The sequence below is a fragment of the Rana temporaria genome, chromosome 2 (genome assembly GCF_905171775.1).
Source record: "Rana temporaria chromosome 2, aRanTem1.1, whole genome shotgun sequence".
NCBI classification, from domain to species: domain Eukaryota; kingdom Metazoa; phylum Chordata; class Amphibia; order Anura; family Ranidae; genus Rana; species Rana temporaria.
In genome coordinates, this window is record NC_053490.1 from 170,765,152 (window position 1) to 170,791,586 (window position 26,435).

The window sequence follows — 26,435 nt, forward strand, 5'->3', positions numbered from 1 at the left end:
GGGGGAAGTGATGGCACAGTGGGGGGGGGGGCGGGCAAGTGATGGCACAGTGGGGGGGGGGGCAAGTGATGGCACAGTGGGGGCATGTAATGTAATGGCACAGCGGAAGCATGTAATGTAATGGCACAGTGAGATTTGAAAAAGCCTGTTTCTGTCAGGGGTACCCCTCAGCTTACAGAAAGACTAGTAGGAAGGGGGGCAGTCTTATATGGCGAGTATATCCCAAAACCACCATTTTTCCTGGAAAATTAGGGGGGCCGTCTTATACTCCCAGTCTTATACGCCGGAAAATACGGTAATATTTGTTTCTGAAACAAAATTCTACCGATGTATGGCCAGCTTTAGCATGCTCTCCCAGTGCTAGAAAACTCAGTGTCATTTGATTATACAAATCAATTCATAAACATTACTGCACAGTTCAATACGCTTTAAAAGAACACTAGGTTCTGGTTGTTGATACCTGGGAGCTTCAGTGGGTGTCTATGTAGGGGATCAGGAAATAAAGCAGGTGGAGCTGGTGGTAAAATAACACTTCATGAGATTGAGGATTTATTAGAAAGTAAGGCAACAGATAAAATGTTCATTTCATGTCAAGAAGTAAAGATTACAGATCTCTACGTTCGTAAATTGAACATTGGGTAGTGATGCTAAAGCACATCTCAGTGAATTAAGCTTTAAATGTAAAAACATTAAAACAATTACAATGCTGATGGCATTAGTTGTGCAGGATATGCAGCTTGCAAAAAATAAAGAAATACATGATTTGCAATACATCAATGAACTAAATTAAACGTCTTGACCAAAATAACTTTTACTCATAGGGCTAGGCAATAGCAAATCATTGACTTTACTAAAATACTCAAAATATACAAAAATAAACAATAAAAGGGGGTGGTTTAGCAGTTTTTCAAACAGATGTGATATGTGCATGAGTACTACACAGAATGCTAGTTTACGGAAACATAGAGCTGACTTATAACAAAGAGCAGATATCACTACCAATTTTCCATACTGTACTCCACAGTATAGCTCAATATTAAAGCATGCATTTTTTGGCCCATTCATAAAATGTATACTATGCAAATGAGTACTCTCTTCTTAAACAGTACTTTGAGGAAAACCTGTAGTCAGGGCTCCCTTTGCTGCAATAAGCTAATAAAAAAAAAAAGAAGGATTTCTTGTTATGGTGCTCTGTCAAAGGAACATTTATAAAGTGCATCACTTATGATTATTATGCAGTGGTTTGGACAAAGTACAGCCACAACACTGCTTTTTAAATGTACCTGATAAAATTGTTTCAGTAGTACAAAAAAAAAAAAAAAATTGTCTCTTCCAAGGTCAGGTTTGTTTTAAAATGTTTTTACCTCCAACCAATCTGTTCTATGTCTATTAAAGCGGTTCTCCACCCTAAAGTGAAGTCCCGCTGATCGGAACCCTCCCCCTCCGGTGTCACATTTGACACCTTTCAGGGGGAGGGGGGTGCAGATAACGGTCTAAAGACAGGTATTTGCACCCACTTCCGGCCCGGCATTCACGTGCAAAAGACAGGCAATTGCGTCACATCCCGTCGCCCCCCCCCCCCCCCCCCGTTGTGTGCTGGGAACACTCGGCTCCCAGCACACAGCAGGAGCCAATCGGCGGGCGCGACTCGCGCATGCGCCGTAGGGAACCGGGCAGTGAAGCCGCAGCGTTTCACTTCCTGGTTCCCTCAGCGTGGATGGGGGGGGAGCAGCAGGGTGACGAGCAATCGCACGTGCTCTGCTGCGGACGGCGCTGGACTCCAGGACAGGTAAGTGTCCTTATTTTAAAAGTCAGCAGCTGCAGTATTTGTAGCTGCTGGCTTTTATTATATTTTTGGGGTGGAACATCCACTTTAAGAGGGCAAGTTAGTCTGCACAGACTCAAACTTCAGCCTCTGTTTTAGTAGCCTAGGCCACAATGTCTTTTATATATTTAGATTTGAAACAAATTGGCTTTAGGTTTTGACCCAGTTACTTATGCTGGCCATACACTATACGAAAATTCGGCCGGAAATCGGTCGTTCAGACAGTTTTCGTTTTTCGGACAGTTAATGGACACAAAATCGATAATCGTTGGGACGTTTTTGAGCTGAAAAAACTAAGGACACATTTGGAAATTTTCTGCCGAACTAACGATAAATCGGAAGGTTAATGCGTTTCCCGTCCAAACTTTCTGCACTAGGTATATGTATAAAAAAAAAAAAAAAAAAAGTGTATTTATGTCCACTGAACGATTTATCAATCATTACATGATGGCACTATCGTTTGCACTCACGACTGAACATTTGTTTTTCGAAAGTTCGTTCGGACGATTTTTCGTGGAGTGTATGGCCAGCATTAGCCTGTACTCGTTTTAACTGCAATCAGGTCTATTTGCCTGTAGGTCAATCTATCCTGGTCTGTTGTCTGTCACCAGGTGCCAACACAGTATCTCCAATCTGCTGTCTTTCAAGAGTCTGAACTGTCCTCCTGGTTATTATACTCTTACTCAAGCTCCTTTCTTACAGGAGCTTCCAAATCTTTTATGGATCTGGCAAGAAGTCCCTTACGGCCCGTGATGGTACTAAAGAGGTGCGGCTTCTATAGTACAAAAAGAGATCACATTTGCCTATTATGAAGGCCGATATGGACCAAGTTACATTAACCCCCTTAAAAAATAGACCCATGCAGAAATGTATTTTAGCAAAACATTTTCATGGAATTTTTTTAAAGAATCTGCTTACTGTGGGAAGCAAGCAATTAATTCCCATTGCTACGCTACTTTTTAAACAAACGGGTCCTTCATAAACTCAAAAACCATAAGATACAGAACATGTAGACACTACAGGGTGCAGAGAGTCAGACACATTTAAAATGTGTCAAAAGGAAATGGTTCAGATTTTAAAACAAAAGTTTGTTAATTTAAGCACGGATCTCTACCAAAGATGTTAGCTCAAAGGAAAGGAATTGCCAGTATACAGAGTTATAGGCTTGCCAGCAAAACGTCATCACTTCTTAAATCATTGTAATATCAAAGAAAGCTGGGCATTCCGCTGATCTTTAAAGGTTAGGAGTCTGAAAATATATTTTCACATGATGAGAACAGTGGAGTTCAAAATTAATATGGAGTTTCCATGAGCAAGTAATGGACCACTGTACCTCTTATGAGAAGTTGGGTTTTGGGGCTTAGCCAGAATCAAGCTTACTGAAACAAAGACGAGTGTGAACAAAAAGCACATGAATACCACTTGTGCATATCAGGAAAATAGGCCGAGAGAGGTTTGGCAATTAGGAGTACTACGAAATAGGTCAGAATTTTTTTTTGTAAAGCAGTGCAGAGAACGACCCCAAAAATAAATTCCTACAGGATGTGAATTTAGATCAGAAGCCGTTATAGTGTAAATGTGTGGAGGTAGGGCAATCTGACAAATCCTTAAATGGTGCAGGGCTCTAGGATATCTGTCTCAGGGTATTAACAGATCTTTCCGGATAGCTGGAATGGCTCACAAAGGTCATAGAACATGTCCGTCATCTGGGTCACACCTCTATATTCACCACTACCTTGCACATCCCAATTAGTGGGCCCGATTCTAAAAGCAAAACTATGGCTCCCATAAAAAAAAAAAAAAAAAATATGTGCTGCAGCATTTAATTATACAGCAAGTGTATCCACACTTACGGTTTGCTTAGTCCACCTAAAAAGGCCTACAAATACCTGTTGCGTATGTTGGGGAAGTCCTCCCCTCCTGTGATGGTGTGGCAATGATACTGCTCCTGTATTGAGTAGTCGCCCGCATGTAAGCTGTGCCTGCTTACACCACAGTGGGATGAAAACTTATTGCAGGGGACATTGTCACTGCCTGTAGCCAGTCTTGCCCATTGGATTTCGGAATTAAAAAACATTGCCACTATTTCTGAAATCCTCCACTCTGAGCTGCAGTTTCTGGGAGGAGCATTAAAGTGGATGTAAAGTCAGAAGGCTTTTTATCTTAATGCATTCTATGCATTAAGAAAAAAAAATTGTGTGCAGCAGCCCCCCTAATACCAGTACCCATCTCGTGGCTGCCTGGGATGCTCCCTCCTTATTGGCTGAGACAGCACCGACGTGCCATTGGCTCCCATTGTGGTCAAAGTCAGTGCTCAAATGAGGAGAGACAAAGGGGATGGGTGGGCCTCTGAAATAGAAACAGGAAGCTGTGGCTCAGCGTGGGTGCACCCCTAGCGAGCTGCTTGCTGCTGGGGGTACTTAACAGGAGGGAGGGGCCAGGGAGAGTGGAAGAGAGAACCCGAGGAGGAGGATCTGGGTTGCTCTGTGCAAAACCACTACACAGAAACAGGCAAGACATGCATGTTATGCTTCACAAAAACATGAGACTTTAGTATCACTTAATAGGGGGATTTTGTTTAGAGGTAAAGGGAAGTTTTTCCGTTTAGGAGGCTTGTGTGTAGTCATAGTAACTTGATTTCTGTGCGTCATAGTAACTTGATTTGGATAGACTTACACAGGAGCATTTGGTTTACTTTAAAAGTGCATCAGTTCCCAGACTATGGGCATCATGTCTTTACATAAATCAGTAAAAACTTTAGAATAAGCCTTCATTGACTTATTTAGCTGCATGTACTGTGAAATAACCAATCTCAAATATCATCAAAAGCAACAGACTCCAAGATTTCAGGAAGCTTAGAAACACATACTTTTTATTTTTAGAGGGCTGGTAGGCTGCAAAGAATTGCTCTACAGCCTAAAGCTACAGAAATTAACAAGGATATGTTTTGAAATGTTTTTACTTTATTTAGAACATGCAAATATTTTATGGTGCATAGTCTGAGCTCAGGTGCAATTTAATTTTAACGACCCTTTCACACAGGCTTTACAATCAGGTTTGCCCTATCAGTTTTTCAAGCAGACCCAATTAGATGCTCCCTGCAGCCTGATGGACAGGCAGATAGACTCGTGTATGTTTACACCTGCCTACCGGAGACCGTTTAGCAAAAAATAAATGGAAAGGGGACCGTGTCCTTTTGCAATTTTCCCCTGACCTAAAATGTGACAGAACGGAGGTAGATAGATGTAAACAGACAACCAAGTCCATTTTATATATCCAGCTGCCCGTGCCTGCCAGCACAACACTGAACAAAGCACATGTCAGACATCTGTCCCATTCGGCTACGATTTACCAGGGCATCCGCTTACAGATCCCCTGCTCTGTGTGAAAGGAATCTTCAAACTGCTGACCATGGGCTGGATGTGGCACTTTGCTAGCCTTTATCTGGCCCCTTGTGGCACCTTGCTCACACTGACATTAAAAGTGGGGGCACGATTCCTGCACTAACAAATTAGAACCATTACCTTCCACCGACACACAAGGTGGTACTATTTTTCCTCCTACTAATCAACAACCCTGAGGCATGTTTCTTCTAATTGATGTTGGGCCTGGGGCATTTTATACCCCCACTGGCTTACAATCCAGCCCCCCTATAAGCTAAAGGACAGTAACTAGCACAAACCCCTGCCTTAGAGCAATCTTGTAGGATAATAATGTAGCTAGAAGAAAATCCCTCAACTGTTTTAAAGTGTTACTAAACGCAGGACCCTGCATTCACTATATCTGATCTACACAGTACACAGAACATAGGAAATGCAATTATTTTTGTAAATATTAAACTGCTAATTACCCTTTCTCAGCAGTCCATAGCAGTCTTGTGACTTCCATCAGTGTCTGGGTAAAGCTTGGAGGAGTTTTTTTTCTCCTCTGACTGTCCTATGAGATTGCAGGACCCATGACTGTCTGGACAGTGCAGATTTGGCCCTGTGCAGAGGACATGCAACCTCCCAGAGGAAAAAAAAATTCTCTAGCAATACACACAAACTGAGCATGTGCAGAGTGACTCCAAACGGCTCTGCACTATCAGGAGATGGATTGGGGGCTGTGGAAGGGGAGGCTCAAAAGAAGACAGAATCAAAACACCCTTTACACAATGAGAAGGATTAACCCCTTAGGTTCCAATTGAGTATAACAAGCATGCTTTACTGCATATACAAACTGATTTCACTGTTGTGGGTTTAGAACATCTATGGTTTTAAGATTAAAATAGTTGGCAGCACAGTAGTTTAGTGGTAAGGGTCAATGGTCAAAAATCCCAACCATGACTATATCTGATGGAGTTTGTTTGCTCTGTGCCTGCATGATTAACCTCCTCACTCCAAAAACATGCAGTTAGGTTAACTGGCTCCTATTAAAATTGTCCTCGTACGTGAGCTATGGTCACCTTGGCATGTAAAACACTATGGATGATTGTCGGAGCTATATAAAATGCCTGTAAATAAATAAACTTTAGCCTAAGACAAGAGAGATTTCATATGAAGCAGACTTTTCTTTCTAAAAGGTATTGCTTGTTATGGGACAACGCTTTATGTAACCAAATATGTCACATACTACCTCAACCATGTTCCAGAAGCACAATGCAATGCTTCATCGGAATTAACAGCTTTGTTCTGTGCATGTTTATGTAAAATTACCTACCTAAAAAAGGGAAGTTGGATAGAACAAAACTCTTGGAGAACAGATAGGAATACAATTTCACTTTTTGCATAAGTAGGTTTCAAAGCATGTTTTTCCTATTTTGGAACCGAGCTGCCTCAATGACAACCTTCAGCAATTGTGCCTAAACACTGTAAGGTAGCCAGTTTCAGCCTTTTAACATGAAATGGGGAAGCAAGATACAGAGCAAGGATCTCCTTTTTAGGACTCCTTCCTCCCTGCTATGAACAATGGAATTGCACAGAACAGCCCCAAATCTCAGAGTCCCTCGGAGGAGGGCCTGGCTCCATCCTTTTTGGCAAGTGCTCCCATAAGAAGCCGCTTTCGTTGGGGCATGCATGCGGGCTTGATCCTGAACCGTGCTACTTGCATCCATTAAACACAGTTTGGGCTCAAGCCCTGCCTCCCATTACAGTTTTTGACTGACAGCAGTGGGAGCCACAGTCTGCCCCTATGAAAGCAGGAAGAGAAGACGTAGCAGCTGCAGATGGGCATAGTGCTGGTAAGTCTATAGGGGGCATAGGACTCAGGTAGGCATTTGGAGGGGGTGAAAGATGCTGTTGCCTTAAACTTTTACCTTAATACAGGAAATGCATTAAGGTTAAAAAAAAAGGTTCAGGCTTTAGAACCACTTTAAAAATGTAACTATAGAATAGAGATGTTTTGGAGCTTCAGGTTTTTATTGCAATCTGTCAAGCTAAATTGAGGTCAAGGAATTGATGCAAAAGCTCTCCAAGACAAGATCTGTGTGCTGCCGTTTTCTCCTCCCCAGCTCTTATGCAACTGAGAGCAGAGGTAGTGTGATCACATTATATTATAATAAAAAAATAGTCTTTATCTACACACTAATATGTTTTGCCTTTAATTTCCATTTTAAAACTGAATGGGTTGTTTTACAAGGTGAGGGTTTACATATACTTTAACGCTATTTTTACATCTGCCTTCAGTGACCTGTACCCTGGAAGCACCCAGGTTTTACTGTACATTTTATTTTTATACGTACCTTTTTCCAGATGTCTTCAGTCCAAATCACATAGCATGCCTCTTCTCTGGATGTGGGCAGTCCTCTCTGCATTACCCAATAAACAAACGGCACCGTGTTGAGGCCCTCACATAATACCCTGCAATCACAGGATATACTGTGTATAGCCGTCATTCAAGCCACAAGGCTGAGGACAACCTGGGCTGCTATTAAAGCTGCTGGGGGATTATTTTTTTTTGTGCATTAGTCTAGGCCTTTTAGATTACTTTGCAATTACAGAGATCCTTTTCAAAAAACCTACAGAGATGGTGCAACAAGAAGCTGAGCAGAGGGGGGGATTTTTTGCATTCATTTCATGCCCTTTACCTAAATCCTAGCACGCGTATCAGGATCCCGGGTTGCAGTTCTAGCTTTTTCCGGCTCGTCAGGGGGACAAGGCAGGGCTGCCCCCTTGTCTCCTCTTATTTTTGCTTTGGCAATTGAGCCACTGGCCATTGCTATCCTTAGTCCACCCAGATATTGCTGGCTATAGCAAATCTGACTCTATAAATTATGCATGTACGCTGATGACGTACTCTATTTCTTACTAACCCTTTAGTTTCTTTACCTAATCTATTTGATCCCCTTTCTCCTTTGCAGAGGTCTCTGGCCTTGCAGTGTGAACGTTACTAAATCTGTGGCCTTCCTGTGGGCTTCCCCCCTGACGAGGTGGAAAATTTCAAAGACATTCAGTTTACTTGGGGCTAAGTCTAACATCTCATATTTGGGGGGTAAAGCTTCCTTCTCTCTTAACTACCTCCCGTTGGTTGCTCAGCTTAAGCAACTCCTTAGGTCTTGTCTCCAATATAGGATCTCATTTTTAGGTAGGATTATGGCTAGCAAGATGACATTGTTACCTAAGCTCCTTTACCTCTTTAGGGCCCTCCCTGTTGCGGTTTCAAAGACCTTCCTCCTGAAATTACAGGCTCATCTGAATAAGTTTATCTGGAACAGTAAGCCCTCTAGGTTTTCTAAACAGGTGCTTTACAGACCATACAGGATGGGAGGGCTGGGAGTTCAACTCTGGTTGTATTTTTTGGCAAGTAGACTCTCGCAATTGGCCCAGTGGAACATTAGAAACTCCAGTGTTTGGACAGGATTCGGTTAGGCCTTTTTATTTGCCAGGTCTATTATGGTCCTCAAAATATTTTGCTTCTCTGTTGAAAAGTAAGAACCACATTGTCGCTCTGGGGATGTGGGAGAGGTTTGGCTCCGTCTGGCCCTAGGTTCCCTCCAGGGGCATCATTTTTAGGGGATCCTAGGTTCCCGACAGCCTTTCATACGCCTGCTTGTTTCGGTTGGTGGACGAGCAATGGTTCTGACATCACTGGTGGACTTGCAGCACGAAGATAGATTTGTCTCATTTTCTCAGCTTCGCACGCTGATGGATATTCCCTTAAGGGAGTACCACAGGTATTTGCAGGTCCGTCACTTTTTTCAGACACACTATGCGGCTGTCCCCTCTGACACCAATACGGTATTTGAAACCATGTGTTCTACTTCCCCTAGGCAGAAGGGTCTCATCTCTATGTTGTATAGATCCAATGGAGGGGGTCGGGAGGGGTTCCATTCTGAAACACATGGCTCAATGAGACCAAGAGATGGGCCTTGGTTATGAACAGAGGGATTGGGATGCTGGCTGGCAGAACATGAGGAAAATGTACGATTTACCTTTCTGTTCGGGAAACGGCCATTAAATTGTTCACCCGCTGGTACCTCACCCCTCTTCGATTTAAGCAGGATTTTCCCCCTCAGAGTTCCCCTTTGTGCTTTTTGTGGTTGTCCCCTTCAGGATCTTTTTACATCTATTTTGGGACTGTGAGAAATTGCGTCCCACTTGGGAGGTTTTGGATTTGTTGGCGGGGAGGCGCATGGGCTCTAACACGCTCATTGTTTGGTATTCGAGAGTATAGCAGACACCCCCTAAACCTCTGATGCGTCTGTTGCACACTATTTGTGTAGCAGTCCACTGGACGATCGCGGCTCCACTGGAAGTCCAGCACAGTTCCCCTAGCACAGATTATGTCAAGGGTGGACCAAATTATGCTCACTGAGAAGATTCATCCACACTTAGAGATACCATACCACTTTACGATGCTAAATGGAACCCCTGGTTTTTGCTTCGCATATCAGATTAATCCAGAGATTTGTTTGTTTTTCACCTTTTTTTCTTTATATTTTCTTTCTTTGTGATTTCTGAATTTTGTGATTTTTATCATTTTTTTTGTTTGAGTGTTCCTTTGACTAGATGTTACCCTTATGGTATTCATTACTTTCATTTGTCACCGACTTCGGTCATCAGTTCACATTATTGTGCTATTCTTTTTGCAACTAGGGATCATTGAGGTCTGTCTATTTTGTTGTGCACTATTTTGCTAGTCATGTTTACTGAGTGCCTTATCTATTGTATGCTATGTCTTGTTTATTTTCAATAAAAAAAACTTTTAAGTGAAAGAAGCTGAGCAGAAAAAAAAGCATGGCTTTTTCAATGATAGTATGTCACCAGAGCTCGCTAAAGTAGCTAACATTTAGGTTAAATAAAAATATATAGTTTATTACCAAAATATAAAATTAGTAAATGGTTTATATCACCATCATGTGCGTATATTTTCCTCACAGGTGACCATTTATATCTTCCCAGACACCACGCTGCAGACTTTGATATGTGCTGCAATTATTCACGATTAGGACTCTATACCTGTATTTACAGTATTCAGTAGAGGCTGTATCAGATTTGAAGCTCCAGTAACACTACTCCCACACACACACACACAACACAGAGATAGAGAAAAAAAAAAAAAAAAAAAAGGATTGACATCTGATGGCAGAGAAGCGCTTACAAAAATGTAATTTAAATAGGATACCTTTGGCAATTCATCCTAAATCTGAAACCAAACACCATGTGATTCACAGAGCTCCTGAAGTTTGCAAGAAGTGTAAGCATTTACCTACAGGCTCACAGTATACATTCATTACAATTACCAGTTATCGGGATAGTCGCCATACCTATATTTCCATTAGGTCTATTATTATTGCCTAAAAAAGGAGAAATAAAAAATAAAATGACAGTAAAAAAATACAGCTTTCTGTTTAGTTTTAGAGACAAATATGGACATGAGCTTAAGATTTATACAATTCAGATAGGAAGTTACAATGACAGCTGCATCAATGAAAGGTGTTAACTAATAATAAAAAATAAAGAGGATGTATACATTAATACTAATCCAAGACTTATTATTTCAGCTGCTAAAGTATAGCACAAACAACTTCAATAGGCAAGTTTACCCTCTTCCTTCATCTATCCTGTGTCTCCTGACGACCGCCCTCTGTCGCTTGTCATCCTGACGCAACTGAAGCTGTTCATCAATGTTAACTCCTGGCACTGGCACAGCTGAAAGTTTGACAAAAACCCAAAAAGTTAACCTGCTTCTCTTCAGAACTAAATAACCCCCATTCTAAAAAAAAAAAAAAAAAGGGGGGGGGGACTGCAAATCCCCATTCAATTGACTGGTTCAAAGTCCCCTGTAAACCTAGCAATACATATGCAGATTATCTGAAATTGCAGCTCATTTTAGACTGTCAGTGCTGCTGAACCATAACCTGGTGCATGCTTAGTGGTATAATCCAGTATTTTACTGTACTTGTAGTAATTCACAAATATACAATGGAAGAAATGCATTTGCACAAGAGCTTAGTCAAACATGTTTCTTGGTTATATTTTGCCCACATGTACACTTTAATGAAAGCCTAAACCTAGAAAAAACCCAAATCAAGGAACAGACAGACAGAAATGAGAAAAAAGGGAAGACTTCATACCTTTACCTAGGAGCAAGTCCAATGGTATCATCTCCTTCACTGCATCAAGAATTCCTCTTTGACGTGCTTCGTGTCCATCCAGTTCTCGAGCACAAGCTTTGCAACATCCACACACTGCACAGCCTGACTCTCCAGAACCACAGCCACAAACTCTGCAGCATAAGAATAAAGCCGGAATGTGAGAAATACAAAGGATGCAAGAAGGAAAATAAGGCAACTGAAAGTATCATTAGGCCCAGGACACACATGTTTTCAGTCTTAGGTTATTGCTAGTATGTACATTCCCTGTGCTTCTACAAGACATTCAGGCCCTCTTCACTCATCTGCAGTACATTGTAGAATCCTGCCAATTTCTAATGGGCCATAATACAACACAACATAACAAAAAGCAGACGCACTCTTTAAGGTGCTCAGCGGTTTCAGAATAACGCGGACTGCACACACATCACACATGGTTTACTGTAAAGTGTGTGTTTTACCATGCATTTACTGCAATGTACAGACATGAAGCCAACCTTAAAAAAGCATTAAGCAGATTTCTTAAAACCCACTAAGCAACTTTCAACTACTGTATTGGAAAGCTAAATTCAGATTTTAAAGGGCAGTTAATAACTGTAGCTATAACCACTTGCCACCAAAACCTGTACATGTACATCATTCAACTTCAAGTGGTTTATACCGGATGATGCCTGCAGTGACAGACATCATCCCAGTACCGTTTTATCAGGAGGCTTATGGAAAATCCATCCTAGCGGCTAATTAGCAGCTGGATGACACTTAACAGGCAGTGGGAGGGGTAGCCTCAAGCTAGTGTGGCTTCTATATGCACCATCCCACAAGCGAGCCAGGAATGAAGACGGCTCTTCTGCTGGCTACCACAGGAGCTCGCCAAAGGACAGGAAGGTCCCCAATGGTATAGGAAACTGGAAGCGATGAGCATTGTCGTCACTACCAGATTCGCCAGATGTAAACAGTGCCAATTTTTAAATTTGCAAAAAGTATGTGATCACACCGATCAGATACTTTTAAGGACAGAGTAGGCATCTGGAGTCTAACAGACCCAGATCTATCCATAAAGAAAGTCTGTCCTGCCTGTTGCTGTCACAAGGCATGTTTACATGCCTTGTGACCGCAATAAAAATGATTAAAAAAATAAAGCCACGTTAAAAAAAAAAAAAAAAAAACAACAAAACAAACACACAAGCTCCCTCTCCCCCCTGCAAAGACAAACACATGCATTGTTCCCGCACGCATATGTAAACGGCGATCACACCACATGGGAGGTATTGCCACGAACAAGAGCAATAATTCTAGCACCAGACCTCATCTAACTCTAAAACCAATATACTGTATAGGCTTTGAAAGCGTCACAGGTGGAGATTTTAAAATATTCCATGAGTGTGCACAATTTTAAGCATGAACAGGTAGGTATCTCAACCACTTAAGACCGGACCAAAATGCAGGTAAAGGACCTTGCCCCTTTTTGCGATTCGGCACTGCGTCGCTTTAACGGACAATTGCGTGGTCGTGCGACGTGGCTCCCAACAAAATTGAGCTTTCTTTTGGTGGTATTTGATCACCTCTGCGGTTTTTATTTTTTGCGCTATAACACAAATAGAGCTTTCTTTTGGTTGTATTTTATCACCTCTGCAGTTTTATTTTTTGCGCTATAAACAAAAATAGAGCGACAATTTGAAAAATGCTATATTTTTTACTTTTTGCTATATCCCCCAAAAATATCTAAAAAAAAATAATTCTCAGTTTAGGCCGATACGTATTCTACCTTTGGTAAAAAAAATAAATTGCAATAAGCGTTCGGTTTGTGCAACATTTACAGCGTTTACAAAATAGGGGATAGTTTTATGGCATTTTCATACTTTTTTTTTTTACTACTAAATGGCGGCGATCAGCGATTGTTTTTGCGACTGCGACATTATGGCGGACACATCGGACAATTGACACATTTTTGGGACAGCAAAAAAATATAAAAATGCATTTACTGTGAAAATGACAATTGCAGTTTGGAAGTTAACCACAAGGGGGCGCTGAAGGGGTCAAGTGTGACCTCATATGTGTTTAACTGTAGGGGGGCGGGGCTGGACGGGTGACGTCATTGATAGTCTTTCCCTAGATCAGGGAACGGACGATCAATGACAGCGCCACAGTGAAGGATGGGGAAGCCGTGTTTACACACAGCTCTCCCCGTTCTTCAGCTCCTTTTAGATTTTAACAAAAATGGGAAATGTGATTCTATTTGTTAGTGTATTTTTTTTCCCAAAAATTTGTGTTTGAAAAAAACCGCTGTGCAAATACTGTGAAACAAAGAAATTGCAAATCCATAATTTTATTCTCTAGTGCCTCTGCAAAAAAAGGGTCAGAAGTGGCTAATCAATCATTTAGCAAGGTCTAAAGGGGAGGTTCACCCTAAAAACCACTTTCTCCAATTACACTGGCCCCCCACATTACAATACGATTATGCCTGTTATGTTTTTTTGATGCTGTACATACCTTCGTACAGCTATTCACCCGTGGCTTCGGGGTTGCGAGTCCCGCGGAGTGGGCGTTCCTCACATGCTGGTGATTGACGTTTTGACAAAAAAACAGCTCCCCCCGTCGCGTAAGCTGCGTCGCGAAAGGAGCCAAACGGCGAGTCGGCGCTATACTGCGCATCGCCGTTCAGCTCCTTTTGCCAATCGTGACGCGACTTACGCAACAGGGGGGAGCTGTTTTTTTGTCAAAACGTCAATCACCAGCATGTGAGGAACGCCCACTCCTGCGGGACTCGCAACCCCGAAGCCACGGGTGAATAGCTGTACGAAGGTATGTACAGCATCAAAAAAAAACATAACAGGCATAATCGTATTGTAATGTGGGGGGCCAGTGTAATTAGAGAAAGTGGTTTTTAGGGTGAACCTCCCCTTTAACCACTTCCCGCCCGGCCTATGGCCGATTTACGTCCGGGAAGTGGTTATGAAATCCTGACAGGACGTTCTAGAACGTCCTGCAGGATTTCATGCCGCGCGCGCCCGTGGGGGCGCGCATCGCGGCGATCGGTGATGCGGGGTGTCAGCCTGACACCCTGCATCTCCGATCTCGGTAAAGAGCCTCCGGCGGAGACTCTTTACCACGTGATCAGCCGTGTCCAACCACGGCTGATCACGATGTAAACAGGAAGAGCCGCCGAGTAGAGGATAGCCGATCGGCGGCTCTCCTGACAGGGGGGGTTCGCGCTGATTGTTTATCAGCGCAGCCCCCCCTCGGATCGCCACACTGGACCACCAGGGATGCCCACCCTGGAGCACCAGGGTGGGCAAAAAAAAAAAAAAAAAGCCAGAAAAAAAAAAAAAAAGTTAAAAAATAAAAAAAAAAAAAAAAACAAAGAAAAAAGATGCCAGTCAGTGCCCACAAATGGGCACTGACTGGCAACAATCAGTGCTGCCACCCCAGTGTCCATCAGCGCCACCCCAGTGTCCATCAGCGCCACCCCACAGTGCCCATCCATGCTTAGTGCCCACCTAGCAGTGCCCATCTGTGCCACCCATGAGTGCCCAGTGCCGCCCATGAGTGCCCATCAGTGCCGCCCATGAGTGCCCATCAGTGCCGCCTATGTGTGCCCATCAGTGCCGCCCATGAGTGCCCATCAGTGCCGCCTATGTGTGCACCATCAGTGCCGCCTATGTGTGCCCATCAGTGCCGCCTATGTGTGCCCATCAGTGCCGCCTATGTGTGCCCATCAGTGCCGCCTATGTGTGCCCATCAGTGTCGCATACCAGCGCCGCCAATCAGTGCCACCTCATCTGTGCCCGTCAGTACTACCTCATCGATGTCCATCAGTGCCATCTCATCGGTGCCCATTAGTGCCGCCATATCAGTGCCCGTAATTGAAAGAGAAAACTTATTTACAAAAAAATTAACAGAAAAAAATAAAAACGTAATTTTTTTCCAAATTTTCAGCCTTTTTTTAGTTGTTGCGCAAAAAAAAAAAAAAAATCGCAGAGGTGATCAAATACCAGCAAAAGAAAGCTCTATTTGTGGGGAAAAAAGGACGCCAATTTTGTTTGGGTACAGTGTCGCATGACCGCGCAATTGCCATTCAAAGTGCGACAGTGCTGAAAGCTGAAAATTGGCTTGGGCGGGAAGCTGCGTAAGTACCTGGTATGGAAGTGGTTAAGCAAGTATAAACAGGCACATAGGTTGAAGCATCCTCTGACCACTATGTCAGTATAAAAAGAACTACAACACGGGGAAGGGGACAAATTCAGAAGAAGAGAGACTTATAAAGGCTGCAGCACTGGAACAGAGTGAAGGTACGAGAGATGAACCAAGGGGATTAAACTACCTCTTAAAAAAAAAGAAAAAAGAAAGTTCCTTCAAAGGACGTATGTCGCTTTAACAGGCTTTAAGGCGGCTTGCTGATGTTCTTTATAATGTTTTGTCGATGCTCATAGAACCTGCATACAAAGATGTCTGTGTATACTGGGCCAAAATGAAGGATTTAAGACCTTTTCAGTAAACTCTTAAATGATATGTCCATACCCTCCTGGAACACGGTCTGGCCGTCCACTGCTAACACAGCTAGCTCCATATCCGGTGCAGTCTCCACAGACAGTACAGACCATGCAATGTTCCAACTTCCACTTGTGCATTCGAGGGGGACACATCAACGATTTCTCATCCTTCTCATCCAGCTCTTCCTCCAAGTCTTCATCCATGGCGGTTGCCATGTTTTCAACTCCAAATCCTGCTGTATAGAATATAGAAAATTAAGGGAAAATACAAGATGGTATCTAATCTAAAGACTTCACCCTTGAAGCTAGTGGATGTTTATAAGCAAATATCCAATGGATTATTTAAGCAGTGTACATAACTTACTTTTATACTGTTAAAAAGTTAAGTTTTAACATACAGATACATTTGTATTTCAAATATCCCTACGAAGTTGGTAAGGTTGAATAAGGACACCAATCTTTCTTTATCATACACCACAGGACACAGAGCCCTTAGTCTTTACATAGTGGGTTGTATGGTCACCAGAGGTGATTGGACACTGGCACAACCTATGAGAACAAGTTTCCCTCCATATAACCCCTCCCATACAGGAAGTACCTCAGTTTTTCCACCAGTGTCTAAGAAGATTGGATGTGATCAGAATAAGTGCTAAAGAAAGCTCTACCATGGAGGACCTTTTGGGCAAGAGCTATACTTCGGGTCCATCCAAGATGCTTACATTTATTACGCCCCATTGGATGGTATCCGGGCCTCACGCACAACGTATCGCCTGTAATGTCTCTTTGGAGGACTGGGCTCTAGGGTAAAGTACTTTCGCTTTTTTAATAACGCTAAAAGTCCTGGCAGGGTCTTTTACAAGGCCCAGGGAAGAGGCATCCTTTAAGTAGGAACCCATATCCCTGAAGGTTGGCACACAATGCCCGCGGTGATGGGTGTAGATTGTTTTTTTAGCTGGTCTTCAGCAAAACCTGCGGCGTGGACAAGGTAAGCAGAAAAACGTATAAACAAACAAAAAAAAACTTGAAGTGGGTGTCTTCTCAAATTCCGCCACTAGAGGGATTAAAGAGTCGAGTTTCACTCACCTAAAACTCCATACAGTGTCAGGTCTTTTCAAGCCAGCACACTCCTCGCTGCAGAGCTCTGCCTACCGACCTGGTCCCTCCTCCCTGCTAGACAGGGCTCGGACCCCAGCACACAGCAAGGGCAATACACACCCCAGATACTATGAGGGGGTAAAACCTTTAGGCGTGCGCACACGGGGGGCACGCTTTATGGGGGCAGGGAGGACGGGGGTGTCGCAGACGTGCGCATCATTTCAACAAGGCAGAAGCTTTTAAAAGGTCATGCAGCCCTGCAGCTCTCCCTGGATGGGACACAGCAGCCAAAGAGGACACGCAAGGTCTCTAGGTGGATGGTTATCTGGCACCCCTTAAGAGGACACCCACTTGGCATGAAACGGTGATTAGTTGCATACTGTATGCAAAAGGCTTAACTAGCACAGTAGTATATGCAGTTGATGGTACCTTGGCTTTGTTGTTCGGTATTATGTCTTCCAAAAGGAAAAATACAAGGACAAAAAAAAAAAAAAACCATCGCCACTTAACACGAGAGCCTCTACCCAGGCCTGCTTGGTACCTTCCTCTCCAGTAATTTATAATGCACCTGGACAGGATGCGCCATTGTCTCCGGCAGGGGTCATAACCTCTCCTAAAGCGTCTGCATTTGTTACGGAGGACTCTTTGGCGGTCGCCCTTAGCCATTTAGAAGGAAGAAACGCTTCACTTATCGCTAAATCCTCACAGAGGGAAAATAAGCGTGGTAGAATACCTTCAGTCACTTCAGATCTCCCTTCAGAAAGATCTGAAGGTGAGGAGGATATACCTCTATCAGAGGATGAGGACTCTGAAGGATCAGATGTTCCAGAGGAAGCATTTTCTGCTTTCAATTGCAGGTGCAATATTATACAGAGATGGTTCGGTCTGCATTTAAGTTGCCACCCTCTGAAGTAACCGACTCTTGTGCCCGCTTTGGGGTCTTTAAAATCTCCAGACTAATGGTTCCTTTCCGGTTCATCCTCTGTTGGAGAAGCTGATTTACGCAGACTGAAGTATCCAGATAATCGCTTTGCTCCTCCCAGGAAATTTGAGGTTCTTTACCCAATGGAGGAAAAGTTTACCAAGAAGTGGAGTCTGCCTTCAGTGGATGCAGCAATTTCTTGCATAATTAAGAGCTTGACCTGTCCGGTGGACAATGTCCAGGTATTCAAAGATCCTTCTGAGAAGTTGGAATCTGTGTTAAAATCTTCCTTTCTCTTGGCAGGCGCAGTAACCCAACCTGCCGTAGCAGCAGGGGGTATGTGTCAGGTCCTGAGGGATCAAGTGAAGAAAGGGTTAAAAGACTTGCCCGTTGAACAAGCCAAATTTTGGGAGAATATGCCCAAGGCTTTATGGTTTTGCAGTAGATGCCATTAGAGACTCTATACAGCAGGCATCTCGCCTTACACTAGTGCACATGCGTAGAATTCTGTGGCTAAAGCACTGGTCAGCAGATGATCTAGAACAGTATATCCCAAAAATTTCATACGGCAAGACTACTATGTTGCCAGAGAAAAAGAAAAACAAGTGTCCTTGTTTTAAGCGTTCTCTCTCTCACCAGCTCCTGGGCCATCGTTCAGGCAGTGGCGACAGCGTCCACAGACAGCCACGAAGCCCAAGGATCAGGGACAGCCCCAGAAGTCCAGGAAGCAGTGGGGTTTAACAAACCAATAAGCAGAACCGCAAAGCTTCATCATGAAGGGGTGCCCCTGCTCGGCCGAGTGGGAGGCGGCTTCAGAAGTTCAGGAACTTGGCAGACAGAGGTCCAGGACAGATGGGTAGTCTCTGCTGTATGCCTAGGGAACAAACTAGTTTTGAGAGATCCCACACCATCGGTCTCCAAAGATCCAATAAAGAGAGATTTCTTTTTACGGGGTTTGGATCATTTGCTGTCCCAGGGGGTAATCAAAGAGGTTCCCCTAAGGGAGCAAGGTGCAGGGTTTTATTCAATCATTTTTGTAGTTCCAAAACCCAATGGAGACGTCAGACCCATTCTGGATCTGAACCAGTTTCTGGACATTCGCCATTTCTGAATGGAAACCATTCGGTCCGTGGTCACCACCCTACAAGGCTGAGAGTATTTAGCGTCTATAGACATCAAAGTTGCCTATTTACATGTGCCCATTTATCCAACTCACCAAAAAGTCCCAAGGTTCGCAGTGGAGCATCCCAGTTTTCAATTTGTGGCTCTACCTTTTAGTTTGGCAACTGCACCCAGGTTATTTACAAAAATCCTGGGTCCTGTGCTGGCAAACTTGAGAGCACAAGGCATAACGGTGTTGGCCCATCTACTTGTAATAGATCAGTCAAAGCTGGGGCTGGAGTACGCTATACTCAATACCGTAAGATACCTGAAGCAGCTAGAATGGGTGATAAACCTACAGAAATCCTCTCTACAAGCACAAAGAAGAGCAGAGTATCTAGGCATGATCATAGATACAGCCCTAAGTAGGGTATTTCTGCCAGAACCAAAAAGTCAGGTCCCTAAGGGATTTGATTTACAGGGTCAGGACAAAGAGGACACCATCTATTCGCCTGTGTATGAGGCTATTAGGCAACATGGTGGCCTCCTACGAGGCGGTGCCTTACGCCCAGTTTCATTCAAGGCTTCTACAGAGCGGCATTCTTGCTGCCTGGGACAGGAAGAGCCAAACTTTGGACTTCCCCATGCATCTGTCTCCACAGGTGCACCAAAGCCTCAGTTGGTGGTTGAAAAAAATCAGAAATTTGCTGAAAGGACAGTCCTTCCTTCCAGTGACCTGGAAAGTGGTATCCACAGATGCCAGCCTGACAGGCTGGGGAGCCGTGTTAGAGGAGGCCTCAGCCCAGGGTACCTGGACCAAAACAGAAGAGAGACTGCCCATCAATATTTTGGAAATTTGGGCAGTATTTTTGGCTCTGAGAACCTGGACACACAGGTTAAAGGTTATCCTGTTCGAATACAATCCGACAATGCTACGGCTGTAGCCTATAGCAATCATCAGGGAGGCACCCGGAGCAGAGATGCCCAGAAGGAGGTGAATCGGATTCTAGTATGGGCAGAAGGACATGTACCTTGGCCTATCTGCGATTTTCATTCTAGGGGTAGAGAACTGGCAAGCAGACTATCTAAGACGCCAGCAATTGCTACCAGGAGAGAGGTCACTCCACCCGGAGGTCTTTCAGGCAATATGCGAGAAATGGGGAGCCCCGGATATAGACCTGCTAGCCTCCAGACTACAACTTTGTGTCCAGGACAAGAGATCCGCAGGCCTACGGAACGGATGCATTGACAATTCCGTGGGATCAGTTCTCACTGATCTATGCATTCCCTCCGATCCTTCTCTTACAGAGATTGCTGTGCAGGATCAAGAAGGAGAGAATACCAGTGCTCCTAGTAGCCCCGAATTGGCCCAGGAGGTCCTGGTACGCCGAGATCATAAAGATGGCAGTAGGAAGATGGGTACTTGGGTACTTCCGCTACTGCATGACTTGCCGTCGCAAGGTCCTGTATTCCATCCTTCCTTACAAAAGCTAAATTGGACGGTCTGGCTGCTGAGACCTACATCTTAAAGAAACAAGGAGTCTCGGGTCCAACCCTTTTCTACACTCAGTGCAAGAAAGCCAGCCTCTAGACTAATCTACTATTGAGTCTGGAAAGCGTACGTGTCTTGGTGTGAATCCAGGAAATGGAGTCCCTTAAGATATAATACAAGTAGGATTCTCGCCTTTTGCCAAGTTGGTGTGGATATGAAATTAGCCCTGAGTACTATCAAGGGTCAAATATCAGCTCTGTCTTTTTTCAAAAACCATTGGCATCTCATTCCCTAGTTTGGGCATTTATTCAAGGAGTACTGAGAATAAATCCACTAGTCAAGCCACCCTTGTGTCCTTGGGATTTGAACCTAGTATTATCAGTTCTGCAAGAGCACCCTTTTGAACACATTCATGAGATTCCTTCGATTCTCTGGAGCAAGAAATTGACTTTTCTGATTGTCATCTCTTCGGCCAGAAGGGTATCGGAATTAGCAGCCCTTTCTTCTAAAGAACCTTATTTAATTTGTCACAAAGACAAAATTGTACTACGCCCTCATCCTACCTTTCTGCCAAAGGTGGTGTTGGTGTTTCATTTGAATCAAGACATTGTTTTGCCTTCCCTTTTTCCTGAACCGCAGACAGCGGAGGAAATATTATTGCACTCTCTAGATGTAGTGAGAGCAGTTAAGGTTTATCTGCAGGCTACAGCTCAGATACATAAAACAGAGGTTTTGTTCATTATACCGGATGGTCCCAAAAAGGGCCAGCCGGTCTCGAAAACCACCATTGCCAGGTGGATTTGTCAAGTGACAATTCAAGCTTATGATTTAAAGAAAGTGATACTTCCCTTTTCCTGTTAAGGAGCACGCGACCAGAGCGATCAGTTCCTCATGGGCAATGGCTCAGATCTGTAAAGCTGCTACTTGGTCTTCAGTCCATACGTTTACAAAATTCTATCAAATAGATGTGAGAGGACATGAGGATTCTGCCTTCGGGCGTAGCGTGCTGCAGGCAGCGGTCTAGGGCTTCTTGTCCATTGGCGGCCTGATGGATCTGTGTCTCCCACCCTTCATATTAAGCATTGCTCTGGGACTTCCCACTATGTAAAGACTAAGAGCTCTGTGTCCTGTGGTGTACAATAAAGAAAGAAGGATTTTTAAAAAACAGCTTACCTGTAAAATCCTTTTCTTTGAGTACACCACAGGACCCAGAGGTCCCCCCCCTTCTATGGGATACTTACTGCTTTGCTACAAAAACTGAGGTACTTCCTGTATAGGAGGGGTTATATGGAGGGAAACTTGTTCTTATAGGTTGTGCCAGTGTCTAATCACCTCTGGTGACCATACAACCCACTATGTAAAGACTAAGGGCTCTGTGTCCCATGGTGTACTCAAAGAAAAGGATTTTACAGGCAAGCCGTTATTTAAAAATCCTTCTATCCAGTTCAACATGTCAGCGAGTATGTCACTACCATTTTCCATATCCCTGTAATATTGTTTTTGCCAAGAAACACATCTAAAAGTCTTTAAAAAAAAATTTGAACACCACTACCCGCTGAAACCACCAACTGTGGAAGGATGTTTTACAATCTAGCCACTAACAGTAGACGCCCATATGCATTTTAAGATTGAATCCCTTCGCATCAAACGTCATTGTGTGGCCGCATGTCTTTTAGAGACTTTGGGTTAAATAGTTTCTTTCCAATGCTAGTTACCATTCAAAAATGTGTATTTTGCAATCATAACCCCTCTTTAGTGTGCAATAAATGCACAGCAACAGATCACCCTGGAGTGAACAGGCTCCTTATGCATTGAACATAAACTGCTTTAACACAAGCCCTCGCTGTATTTACTGCAGGTAATTTATCTACATTGAAAGGCTAGCAGGCTTTTTAATTCTGCGCAAATACCATGTGACATATAAAGTTCCAACGACCACCATTTTATTCCCTAGGTTACAGATAAAAGAAAAATGGCGCCTTTGAGTGCAGAATTAAAAACTTTTAATATCCCCAAAAAGGGATTAAAAACACTTACAGGATCGAAGGTAAGACAGGGCATTTCATGAGTATGTACAAGCTTCTGCTGGAAGCTGTATAATACTGGAACCGTCCTGATGCTGGATCACCCATTGCACATACTTATGACATGCCCAGTCTTACCTCCGATCCTGTAAGCGTTTTTAATCCTTTGTGGATATTAAGTTTTAATTCTGCACTTAGGAGGCGCCTTGTTATTTTATCTGTTTTCTAGAAAAAAAGAGGACTTTCCTCTTTGAGTGCGGCCTGAAGTGTTTGAAGATCACCTCCTCTGAATACCCTTATCAATTCAGACATTATTTGCTAGGTCCTGACATTCAGGAGTGCCCTTGTTACATGTTTACCCTATTCCCTAGGTTGCCTACTTAAAAAATATTATGTTTGGGGGTTTCGAGTAATTTTCTAGCAAAAAAATAAATAAAAATTATGCTTTTAACATGTAGGAGAGAAGATTCAGAATTGGCCTGGGTGGAAAGCGGTTAATTACCATAAGTAATATACAAATTATATATTGTTTATAAAAGGTAATTTACTATACATTTTCTAAATCGGTACTCTAGCAGGTGGCTTAAAAACTGACTAATTATTAAAGTTATAACTTTAAACCAGTAATCTCACAGTAAAAATACATACAATTATGTCATAACATACCATATATAGCATAATTATATATTAAGAGGGCTGGGAGGGAGAATTTGTCATTTAGACACATGCCCCCCCATGACACTGCAGTGAGGAGAGCCTCCACTGCAGCATTTTTATTGGTCAGCTTACCGAGCATGGACCAATAGTGCTTTACCATTGGTCCAAGGCTGAAAGCTGTCCATAAAGCTCAGTGCTTGACAAGTCAGAGGCACTGAGCTCATCCTCTCAGTCTGCGGCAAACAGCATGTGCCAGCTTGTATTTAAACTGGCAGCATTGTATGTCGCTTCTGACAGCCTGTGCAAGGAGCCCCGTATCCCCAGAACCAGTGGTGGGGTGGGATGTTGGCTACCTACCTCCTAAATTTGGGGACTTTATGACCCCAGGCTGCCGAGCTACAACTCTTGAAGCTCAACCTTGTTTTTTTATGTTAAATGGCAGATAAGGCTCCATCCCTGGGGGGTATTTAGTTCAACTTCCACTTGGGGCCCCCTAGGCGACTCAAGTTTAAGTTTCTCTCCGTTTTCCTCCCTGCAATCTTGGACACGTCACAGGTCCCAGAAGATTGCCCAGCCATTGAGAAGGCGCAGAACAACTAGCGCATTCGCACCCAGCTGTGAAGCCGCAAGCTCACAGCTGGCTGCCCACACTTGTGATGCCAGCGACAGAGAAGGGTTTGAGCGGCCGAATTGCTAGATCGTGGGACAAGCGAGTGTTAAGTAAGCAGCTACACTTTTTGTAGCTGCTGACTTTAAACACAAAACCGAGTGGAACTTCGCTTTACAGTGGATGTAAACCCACTTATTTCTAAACTACTGCCATAGTGGTTATCTACAAGGATATACATTCCTCCTGCATGTATCCTTGCCTGTCAAAAGTCTCCCCTCTGTCTGTTATGAGAACTGAAGAACTGCAGCTCGGTGGGTCTGTTGTCTGGAGCTCGGTGGGTGGAGATGTGATGTCAGTAGACTTGCCGCCCACCTCTACACTCCTTAGCATGCATTTTCTCCTGTGTATTTCTTACACTAAATTCTGCTATAATCACTAACATACAGTCAAAACCCAGAAAAGTAATCACATGACTTCAGGCTTGTGCATGAGATATGTAAATCACCCGTCACTCACAGCATGGCAAGAACAGACAAGGTTCTCTGTCCATTTTATCTCACTGGAAAAAAAGATGAGGATTGCTCAGAGCTGGATTAAAGGAGTTAAAAGGAAAAACATTTTTCACCTTAATGCATTCTATGCATTAAGGTGAATAAACTTCAGAGTATTTCCCCCCCCCCCCCCCCCGTTATACTTACCTGACCCGTCAAAAGTCTCGCGCTCCGTCCCAAGATCCTTTTTGCCGCTCAGCCTGGCCGCTGATTGGCTAGAGCGGATGGATTGAAAGCAGCGCAGCCATTGGCTGGCGCTGCTGTCAATCACATCCAGTGACGCGCCGATTGGCAGGGCCGAGTGATACAGTGAGCGGCTATGGTCGCTCGCTGTATCACGGGAGCGTGCCCGCAAGGACTACACACAATGTGAGCTCTCTCGCATAAACGTGTGTAGTTTGTGCAGGTTACATGTTCCACCATTAAAAAAAGAAGGATGGAATGTGACATGTTCCCGATGGTGAATTTATCTTTAAATAAAATTCAGATTAGAAATATAAAAAGGAGGGTCATTAAAAAAACACTTAGACAGCAGTTACACAACTATATACACGTGTATAGTTTTATATATGGTGATAAAAATAAAATAAAAAAAAAGTATTAAAATAATGAACGTACAATAACTAAAATAAGAAAATAAAAGTTTTAAACAGTTACCTTTGCCACCTTGGCTCATAGCTCCAGTTTCTCTTCCACACTGCCCCTTGTTATTTACACCAAAAGTCCATACCTCTCCTTTCTTAGTCAGCACACAAGTGTGAGCTTTTCCCATGGCTACTTGTGTAACGACATGTCCCTTCAGGTCTGTAACCAAGTCTGTAAAAATGTTTAAGATGTTACATTTCAAATAAAGCATGTTAAAGTGGGTTTTAAATGTAGATTTTTTTTGCCTGAAAACATTCTACGTGTTCAGGTCAAAAACAAACATTCTACATGCAGCCCTTACCGCCCACCTCATAGCCCCTTAAATAGTTACAGTACCTCACTACAATATCCTTGTAAAGCAGCAGAAACTAGTGAGAAGAGTGTAAGGCGTGGGGCTGAGCTGCATGCTGTGTGGCGCCAGAAGCGGTGGCACCAGAGAAGAGGCAGATCGGGGCCACTGCTTCTGATTCTTTTTTACATTTCTTTAAAGCATTAAAGCCGATTTCCAGGCTTGTTTTCAGAAATCGCAGTCTACTGGATGTCCAGCGGTTGGGGTTATGATCCAGATAAGAGTCAAAAGCAGCGATTAGCTGGTGTGGCTTCCCGCAGTCCAACAAGGTGCTGGCAGGAAAGCAAGACAACCGACTTGGATGAGCATATCTTTGTTCACAAAGACATCATTTTGGCCAGAACAGATGACGGTTCTTTATTATGTGCTGCACAATATGAGTTTTCAAGGTTCTCCAATCTCTAAAAGAACTAAACTGGCTCAGTATAAAATTCGTGTTTCATTTTATTATATTGTCACAAATTCATATTTTAGTGGATTCATCTCGATCACCACCTGAAGCTTACCTATGACAAATCTGATTGCTTTTCCTCAAAAACCATGGCCATGTAGAGTGCTCAGCATAAATGAGAACACTGCAACAGATTTGTCAAAATGCAGGCCATTGATTGCAACCATGATTTGGCAATTTACACACAAAAAAATAAAAAAAAATATGTTTCATAACAAATTCATTCAAGACCATGTCACAATAATAAATAAAACCCCTTAGGAGCAAAGCTAAATTTTTGACAAAATCCTAAATTTAACACAAATTAAAACTACAGACAAGTCTAATTATGCATTAAACAGGTGTCCAGCAGACAGCCGATTATAAAATACCCTTCCCATTTCATGCGGTCAGCAATGGCACCAAAAAGAAGAGAAATGTCACAAGACCTGAGAAAGTAAGTTTGCACAAGAAAGGCGAAGGCTACAAAAATATCAGCAAGAGAAAATAGAGTACTGTCCTTGTTACTTTTTTTTAATTTGCACCAACATAAACATTTTCAGGACAAGCTGTCCCCCAGTCAGAATACTGTAGCAAAAGTGATAGAACAATTTTACAAAGATGGAACTGCAGCCATCTCACAGATATGTCCAGGCCGTCCACAGAAGTTAAA

The 26,435-nt window shown here is 43.3% G+C and overlaps 1 protein-coding gene across 2 annotated transcripts in view; it reads right to left on the reverse strand.

Annotated features, from left to right (window-relative positions):
• Positions 1-268: 268 nt before the first annotated feature.
• Positions 269-26,435, reverse strand: part of LOC120929700 (E3 ubiquitin-protein ligase MYCBP2-like) — a 138,976-nt gene continuing 112,809 nt past the window's right edge. The window contains exons 14-19 of one of the 2 annotated variants that reach the window (XM_040341405.1): positions 24,996-25,154; positions 15,915-16,119; positions 11,379-11,530; positions 10,848-10,953; positions 10,569-10,597; positions 269-514 (exon numbers count right to left, since the gene is read on the reverse strand). In XM_040341405.1, coding sequence (XP_040197339.1) covers positions 429-514; positions 10,569-10,597; positions 10,848-10,953; positions 11,379-11,530; positions 15,915-16,119; positions 24,996-25,154 — 737 coding nt within the window. In that variant the 3' untranslated portion in view covers positions 269-428. Of the gene's footprint in view, positions 515-10,568; positions 10,598-10,847; positions 10,954-11,378; positions 11,531-15,914; positions 16,123-24,995; positions 25,155-26,435 lie in introns of both variants that reach the window. The other variant, XM_040341404.1, reaches the window with a different exon arrangement.